The sequence below is a fragment of the Gadus chalcogrammus genome, chromosome 8 (genome assembly GCF_026213295.1).
Source record: "Gadus chalcogrammus isolate NIFS_2021 chromosome 8, NIFS_Gcha_1.0, whole genome shotgun sequence".
NCBI classification, from domain to species: Eukaryota; Metazoa; Chordata; class Actinopteri; order Gadiformes; family Gadidae; genus Gadus; species Gadus chalcogrammus.
The window spans coordinates 3,159,997-3,169,216 of record NC_079419.1 but is presented as its reverse complement, the minus strand read 5'-3'; the positions used below and the strand labels follow the sequence as shown (position 1 = coordinate 3,169,216).

General features: G+C 49.4%; 1 protein-coding gene across 1 annotated transcript in view; it reads right to left on the bottom strand.

Moving 5' to 3' along the window:
• Positions 1 to 567: 567 nt before the first annotated feature.
• kirrel1b (kirre like nephrin family adhesion molecule 1b) overlaps positions 568 to 9,220 on the bottom strand; it is a 10,032-nt gene continuing 1,379 nt past the window's right edge. Inside the window, exons 2-7 of the mRNA XM_056596174.1 lie at positions 6,969 to 7,185; positions 5,435 to 5,542; positions 4,220 to 4,347; positions 2,829 to 2,906; positions 888 to 1,417; positions 568 to 844 (exon numbers count right to left, since the gene is read on the bottom strand). Of these exons, the coding sequence (XP_056452149.1) occupies positions 568 to 844; positions 888 to 1,417; positions 2,829 to 2,906; positions 4,220 to 4,347; positions 5,435 to 5,542; positions 6,969 to 7,185 (1,338 nt within the window). The remainder of the gene's footprint in view (positions 845 to 887; positions 1,418 to 2,828; positions 2,907 to 4,219; positions 4,348 to 5,434; positions 5,543 to 6,968; positions 7,186 to 9,220) is intronic.

Sequence of the window (9,220 nt, the reverse complement as noted above, 5' to 3'; positions counted from 1 at the left end):
CAGGTGGTGGAAAGACAAGGAGCCAGGGCCAAAAATATGTGTGAGAGAGCACCTTGACCACCTCGTCCTCTCCTTCTTCCTCTGCTCTATGACAATGTGCCCCGCTGTTGTCCACTCTTTCATTTGGCTCTGGAATTCTGATAGTGGCTTTTGCTTTCTCTGATGTCAGTGTGGAGCATCGCAGTCAATAAAGATCTTCTGAGAGTCACTGACAAGGTTTTTTTTCGTGGGGAGTAAATTAATGTACTGCTGTGGACGACATGGGGTGATGTGTTGATAATGAATGCTGTTTGATGTTTAATCTGTGCTTCGGGGCGCCACTGTGGTTGTGTAGTGTGGATTTGAAATGCAAGGGAGCGAGTGGAAAGAAGGACCTTTACCGAGAGGTCTGACTGGATTAGCGCCCGAGCAAATAAAGTCCAGTTGTGTGTCTTTTGTGTAATGTGCGTGGCATTTCCTTCTCCTTTCATTCTCTCTTTCACACGTGAGTCTGCATCCTCTGCGTGTGTCTGGAATAATCAGAAGGCGGAGAGGAGTAGGAGAAACGAGAGGAGCCGCCGTACTTGCTCAGCCCCGCTTCCGGGCTCTGCCCTGGCCCCTGTTCCGGTCCTGGCCCGTGGCCTGGCCCGTGGCCTGGCCCGTGGCCTGGCCCGTGGCCTGGCCCGTGGCCTGGCCCGTGTCCCGGTCCCGGCCCGTGTCCCGGTCCCGGTCCGTGTCCCGGTCCCGGCCCGTGCCCTGGCCCGTGCCCTGGTCCGTGCCCTGGTCCGTGCCCTGGTCCGTGTCCCGGCCCGTGGCCTGGCCCGTGGCCTGGCCCGTGCCCTGGCCCGTGCCCTGGTCCGTGGCCCGGTCCGTGTCCCGGTCCCGGTCCCGGCCCGTGTCCCGGTTGCTGCCCCACCCCCTGTCCTGTCGGGTACATCTCATACGCCGGGCCTTCCTCGATGGGCGGGACAAAGCCCATGCGGTAACTGGGGTACTGGGAGGGGTACCCGCCGTAGGCGTCGTAAGGCATCTGGCCCGAGCCGTCCAGCAGGCCGCAGTCCCCGGGGTACTCCCCCGGAGACTGGAGCGGCGGGTTCGGCGGGGGTCCCTGCTGCTGACTCTGCGCCGGCACCCCCCGGGAGTAGGTGCTGAACTGGGCGTAGCCCGCGTGGGACATCCTGGAGGGGGGCCGTGGGTCGTAGCAGCCGGCCCGGGAACCGGGCGCGCCCCCGGGGTTGACGGGGCCGCCGGGGCCCCCGCCCGGGGGTCCGACGGAAGACGTGGCACCCCCGACCGGACCGGTGCCTCCTCCTCCTCCTCCTCCTCCTGCGGCGGGGTTCGGGGAGCGGAACTCCCCCTGGAAGTGGACGGCGTGGGAGGGGGGCCGCGACTCGTCGTGGGTGGTGGCGCGGACGTTGTAGTAGCCGTTGGTCGGGTCCTTGGGAAGGGGCGAGGAGGGGGAAAGTCAGCCGCAGATTTCTTTTGGATTTTATTAGAGCTGTCAGTTAAACGCGTTATTAACGGCGTTCACGCAAACCAATTTTAACGGCGTTATTTTTTTTAACGCGCGATTAACGCAAATTATTATTATTATTATTATTATTATTATTTATTTTTTTTTGGTTCAAAACAAAGAAGCAGTAGCCTGACTGCTATGTTCAAGGCATATCTTTTATGTTCATCGTTTAATTGTATTATAGGCATTTTTTTTGTAGCGTCCTGTTTTGATCAGTATATGCCAATGTTGTTATCAATAAAAAAACATTTGCACAAGGCAAGCCGATGCACTTGTCCATGTTGATAAGAGCATTAAAATTAGAAAAATTAATGGGACAAAGAATTCAAGGGATATTTAGCATCGAAAAAAAAATTAGGATTAATCGTGCGTTAACTATGCCATCAATGCGATTAATCGTGATTAAATATTTTAATCGCTTGACAGCCCTAGATTTTATTTAATATCTTGTTAAAACTGCCTGATGGTCATTTCTGATAGCCGGGAGGAATCGGGGCAGACAGGACGAGACAGCGACGTCACAGTGGTCGGGCCGAACAATGAATGGATCAAAGGCACATCCATAACGTTAATAATTTGGGTTTGATACGTTTTTTGCGTTTACTGAGTGCAGGTTTAAACCACATTGATATATAGTCAGAGAAAATGTCTTGTTGTTGAAGCAGAAACTTTCCATGGATGTTTAATTTTAGGGCTCTTACTTCAGAATGCATTATGGGAATTATTTTTGAAGATATGCCGGCATATGGAGAGGACTCAAGAGAGTTGTGGTAATGTAATGTCCTTACTCTAGGTAAATATACCATAAGACTATGGCAGTTTCAAACATAACAATGGCTTCCCATAATGACAAATAATTGCAGTGATAATCGCTAAACATGACCTATAATACATGATTAATGAACAAATATCATCAGAACGTAAAAGAAGAAGTGTACAACGTTTACCTTCAAATGGGTGTGCAACTCAATCTAACGATACGTCTTTGTCTGGGGACTCAATGTAGGAAATAATCTCTTGGACACTCATTAATCGAAACAACTACGAGTAAATTTTGTGTGCGTGCGTCTCCATTTGTATGTGTATATCTGTGTGTGTGTGTGTCTGTGTGTGTGTGTGTGTGTGCGTGTGCGTTTGTGCGTGTGTGTTATTGCACACACACAGTTTGTGTCTCACCCGCCGACCACATGAAAGTGAAAGTGGCGATTAAACCCTGCAGTGACCCATGCCGGACCCCCACCAGCGATCCTACACCACAGGCCACTTCCTCTGGCCTCCACACCCACCTCCCCGTCTCTCTTCTCTGTGTGTTAACCCCCCCCCCCCTCCTGACCTTGAGCTCGTACTCCTCCCGGGTGTCGAGCGAGTCGCTCCTCACTTCCTGTTTGAGGTCCATGTCGTCTTTGAACGGCTGGTTGGAGGGAGAGAGGGAGACAGAGGGCAGAAACTGAAACCGTCAAACAACGAAACACAGACACAGATGGAAAGAGGGGGGGGGGGGGGGGGGGGGGGGGGGGGTGGTTGAGAAAGCAAAGGAGGAGGAAGGAAGGAGCAGGTATAAGAAGGAAGGAAAGTACGAAGGAAAGACGAGAAGGAGAGGGAACAAGGAGAACACATGTTCAGGTTTTTTTTTGGTCTTTTTCTCAGACGTAATTGACAGGAGATCAGGAGGGAAAAAAACGGTTAGTGCTTGAAAGATAGTATGTCCCGTACTTCCCTTCATCCGTCCTTCTGTCTGTCTGTCTTTCGGTCCGTCCCAGAGCACATGTGTACCTTGTTTGAAGGATTCAAACCCTTCTGGTTGTTTATTGCTCCAGCCAGCAGCTAGTATATATATAAATATTCTCTGGTCAGCTGCTCCCAGAATGCAGTGTGCCTGCCCTGCCACTAGAGCCTCCGAGAGCAGTAACCCGGCAGCAAATCAATAAATGACCGGAGGTGGTAATTCCAGTATTTTGAGTCATTCATCTGTTTTTACCAATTAGCCAAACCCAGGGGCACGGCAGATCAGATGCTTCAGTGCACCAGTGGAGCAAGAAGCTCCGGCACAGTTTTGCCTCCTGAATCCAAGATTTCCTCCACCATTGCAAATTACCTGCTCACTTCAAAGGAGTTGGTCTCCTAACCCTCATAGCACTCAAGCTGGTGTGTGTGTTTGTGTGTGTGTGTGTATGTATTTGTGTACGTGTGTGTGTGTGTCATGCGAGTGGTTACTTATTATGAGCATATTTATATGCCTGTTTGCACTTTTTATAGTCATTATATAAATCATGTTATTTCATGCACATGTGTTAATTCCATGCTGTTGTTGATGTTGTGTTCCTGCGCACCATCACAACCATTGTCTCGATGTGTGTAAGGTTGCTTGCACATGCTCACAAGCATCCTCAAACCATGTCTGTTCTTTTCCACTGTGTGTATTCTGTGTGTATGCTTCGGTGTGTTTGTGTAGACACCCTGTGCGGGGCAAAGTCTGTTTTCAGTGGTTGAAGCTATAACAGGCTAGGCTACATGCTAGGCTGTTGTGTGTGTGCGTGTGTGTGTGTGTGTGTGTGTGTGTGTGTGTGTGTGTGTGTGTGTGTGTGTGTGTGTGTGTGTGCGTGTGCGTGTGTCTGTGTGTGTGTGTGTGTGTGTGTGTATGTGCGTTCTTCAGACCGTCCACCCAGTGCTCTCCGTAGCGCAGTCCAGACTTGCCCACGGTGTTCCCCGCCGAGGTCTACTCACCGAGTACATGGCCTTGACCATGCGCGTTGCCGTGGAGACGTTGTCAGCCTCCTCCTCCAGGCTGTGGGTCTCCTTGTTAACCGTCTCCACCTTGATGTCGGGCTTACCTAAGGTGACCCCGCGGCGACCTGGAGGTGAGTAGAAAGGAGACAGGAATCAGACGGCTGCGGTGAGGAACTTTCATAAAACATAGCGATTCATAAAAAAGACTTGTTGTCCTTTCGTCTTTTGTAAATTTGTGTCCCTCTTCCGTTCGTAGGGTTAACAGAGGAACCTATTTGATGGTACGGCATTACCTGACACAATAAGGGTAATCATATCAAACCAGGAGGAGCTGAAAGTAATACGGTATTGTCACGCCATACTTCTGCAGCCCGCTGCCCGACAATGGTTATTGGCCCTTATGCAAATCAGTGCGGGTACGTGTGCGTGTGCGTGTTTGTACCCGAGTGTGAGACCTAATAGCTTATGGTGTTAGCTATCATCTATCCGGCGAGTTGTTGGAGGCTTATTTATGCTTATTATCTTATTTATATATCATTATGTGGCCGACAAATGCAAACCATTCCCCCCACCCCCCCCCATCTATAGCAGTAAACCCTGGTCTATCGTGTCATAATAATATATATAGGATGCACACTATAGGAATTTACCATTTCAGTTCCTGTTTATCCATCCTTTTACAGTCGTTTAATACGGCCTGCTATCTTGCGGCCTGGCGTGTGTATGTGTGTAGGAGACGGCGTAAGGGAACGCATATAACTCAACGTAGACAGAAGGTAAATGAGAAACTTACAGTGGGCGGTTAAAGGCAGTTTGCCATCCTGAATGAATATTCATTAATCTCATTTGAATAAAAAGCTTTGCGGGGTGGCATACGTTTTATTCTGATGGCTAATGGCAGCGTGACAGAGAGGGGATGAAAGCAAAACTGATGGATGCATACACACACACACACACGCACACACACACACACACACTTTTGTATTTCAATGTACACACAAGTGCACAACGCGACATTTATTCCCGATGTAAAGATTTGTCCGTTCAAAGCGCACCTTCATATTCCCACATACACACACAAAAGCGCGCACACACACACACACACACACACACACACACACACACACACACACACACACACACACACACACACACACACACACACACACACACACACAGCTGGTGATGGAGTGCTACAGCGTGTGTACTCACTGCCTTTGCGTTGGCGATAGAGGAAGAAGGCGAGGGCCACGAGGATCATGATCAGGAGGATGGAGGAGCCCACGGTTCCTCCGGCTATGATGCCCACCGGCACCATATCTGCAATAACACACACACACACGCGCGCGCATGCGCGCGCGCACGCACGCACGCACGCACGCACGCACGCACGCACGCACGCACACACACACACACACACACACACACACACGCACATACAAACGGACACGCACGCACGCACAAATACACACGCACACAAGCATGCATAAGCGCCCTCACACACGCAAACATGCACACACACACACACGCGCACACACACACACGCATGCAGAGACGCTCATACACATAGTCACGCATACGAGCCCACACACACGCAGACACACACACACACACACACAAATGCACAGACACACACACACACACACACGCAGACACACACACACACACACACACACACAGACACACACACACACAGACACTCTTTGTTAGGGATAGTGGATAGCAGAGGCTGCCCCAGCCCGAGGCCCTGCTGGGTGTGTGTACTGCAGATAAGCGGCCAACCCAGAGGTACACGACTAATGAGTGGAAGAAGCTGGGGCGACTCAGCCCTCTCTCTCCTCCCTCCGAGTGTGGAGTGGTCCAGCTCTTTATCTGGCACACTCACCACCCCCCCTCCCCCCCCTCCCCGTTCTCCCTCCCCATCACTGTGGAAAGCTGCGAGTCTTACAATGACTCTCCGGCAGCAGATGAGGCGTAGATAATGAACCAAGAGTCGGAGGTGAGGTAAAATAATATTCAGTTATCGACAGCAGCACAGTACAGTGCAGAGTTGTACCATTACACATAAAAGGTTTTAGAGAAAGACGGAATACAAATTTCCCATTCCAAGGTCCCCGAATTACTTAGGCTTTGGAAAAAGCGACCCAAACATAAAATGAATCACAAATCCTCCTTAATTAAAATGATCATGAATTGCAAATGTCATCTAAATTCTAATCGGAGATAACAACTGAAAGCTGTTACATATGCATAAGATAAAAAACGATCATTCTCCCATACGACATCATAAGGCACAGAGGGGGTTGCGTGATTCTCTCTCGTTAGAAGTGGTTTTCCAGAGTTTTCCGGGTGAAACGGGTGGGAAAGCATTTTGCCAATGGTTTTTGCTTCACTCCTGTGTATTATTTTTTAAAGGTGACATATTATACCACAAGGTGTGAGTGTGATAAGCCTTTACGAGCCGTTTTGAAAATCTGCCTCTTCCGACATCACACGTGGGCGTATCGGCCTGGATGTATGACGGATAGATCAGTCTACCAGCCTACCAAGGGAACTGTAGCAAACGTCGCTCATCTATCCGTCATGCATCTAGGTGACACGCCCACTCGTGATGTCAGAAGAGGCAGATTTTCAAAACGGCTCGTAACGGCTAATCCCACTCACGCCCGGCGGTATAACGTGTCACCTTTCAGAACAGTCCATCCGTCCCCCCCCCTCCGCTCCGCCCCGCCCCGTCCCCACACACCCTTCTCCTCCAGGGTGATGATCATGGTGCCGGGCCCGAAGGAGTTCCAGGCGGTGCAGTTGTAGGGCGAGTGGAAGTCGGACTCCATCACGTTGTTGATGGTCAGCGTGGAGAGGACGGCGCCGCCCTGCGACGGCGGCTTGCTCTGCTCCACCGTGTAGCGCTCCATCAGGGTGCCCTTCTCCTTCTCCCACACGTTCTCCTTCCAGGCCCACACCTGCAGGGCGGTGGGGGGGGGAGGGGAACGGTGAAGCAGGCAGCGCACTTCGACATAATTGTATTTGGGACGGCTGAGACCGAAGAAGTCCTTCTTTTGCAGACAAACTCAATTCAGTTTTCTGTTTCGGTTGTTGAATGTTACTTAAGACATGGATCCGATAAAAAAAATAATAATCGGCCATTTATTCGGACTAATCACGCACAATGTTGACATTGCCATCTTCAGCTGATTTCAAATTATAGTATCTTTGATGCTCAAAAAATTACCGGAGAAGAAGTTAGGCTGGATGGCGGTGTTTATTTTCTCCGCAATCTTGTCTTTTTGTTCTTGCAACCTTACACAACCTATTTTCCACATGAATTATGCTAACCACTTTAGACTACATAGACCCATCCAATTCCAACACAGTTTTACTATCCCGATGCCTCCCAAACGACTTTGGAGTACTGCACACCTATCGCACCACACAAACTGATCAGGAGTTATGCTAGTGGCTACGAATCATCAAGCCGTCGATTCATGCATACAGTCGACCCAAACTGGGCTCTCGAACCAGAGGTTGGGAACCACTACACATTTGACAAGTCCCCCCCCCCCCTAAACTCTACCTTTTAACAAACAACCTTCTATCCTACACGCCACAGTTACACCGATAACAGTACAGGAGCGATACTATAGCCCACAAGAGATGGAAAGAAACAGTCATCCTACTTATTGTCGGACCATGGTTGCATGTCAATAAAACCTTATCGTTTTATAGCATTCTTCCGTAAGCTGTTCTTGAGCGGTTTTGAGGCACAGGTACCCCTGGTTGGGGACCGCCCGCTCAGACCCGGCCTGCCAGACGTGTGCTGGCCCTGGGGGAGGTCTGGCAGCCAGGCCTGTATCCGAGCAGAAGACACTTCGGAGCGTTGCATGCATTCCAAACAGGCCTTCTGAGGTAATGAAGTCATTACTGCTAAGTAGTCAAGTAGAAGTCGAGCCTGAATGCAATCTATGGAGGTTTCAAGGCAGCGAGAAATCAAACGGGTGGTGCGGGCGGACGATTTAGATCTTGTTTGAGTACAGATTGGTCAAAGTGGGTCTAATTATAGACGTTTAGTCATCATTAATGCACATTTCATCGCATGAATATTTATGTAACTAAGTATATGTTTCATTCTATGATATCATGAATCTGTGAGGGGTATTATATACTATTTAAATTAATTAAATAAGTGATACATGATCATTTTAGTGTCGCCCACATCTCTCTACTAACCATTCTCTAGTCTCTGCAGAGAAAGACTTCTCTCTCCCTCTCTCTGTCTCTCTCTCTGTTACCCTCTCTCTCTCCCTCTGAGAGAGAGAGAGAGAGAGGGTAACAGAGCTCTCTCTCTCCCCCCCTCTCTCTCTCTCCCTCTCTCTGTCTCTCTCTCTGTTACCCTCTCTCTCTCCCTCTGAGAGAGAGAGAGAGAGAGAGGGAGGGAGAGAACGAAGGGGTAACAGAGCTCTCTCTCTCTCTCCCCCCCTCTCTCTCTCTCTCCCTCTGAGAGAGAGAGAGAGAGAGAGGAGAGAGAGAGAGGGTAACAGAGCTCTCTCTCTCTCTCCCCCCCTCTCTCTCTCTCTCTCTCTCTCTCTCTCCTCTCTCTCTCACACACACAAACACACACACAAACACTCAACACTGAATACGAATTGAGAAGGTAGGGCGCAACAGATGTTGAAGTCAAGAAGAGGTTTGAGACCAGACGTCTGAACTGGACGTGTTGCGTATGCTTCTTAAACTAGTTTTGCTCCCAAGAGTTTGCATAGCTAATGCAAATAGATTTATTAATTATGCTAGGGTGTGCAGGTCAAACAAACCAGATGCTATTAATTAAGCATAAAATATCAATAAAAATTAAGCATCAAATTTCAAACACAATTTCAAAATTCGAATCCTATTATTTTCTGTATGAGAAAAAATAATCATCTGCTTTTACAAACTCAGACACACACACACACACACACACACACACACACACACGCACGCACACACACACACACACAC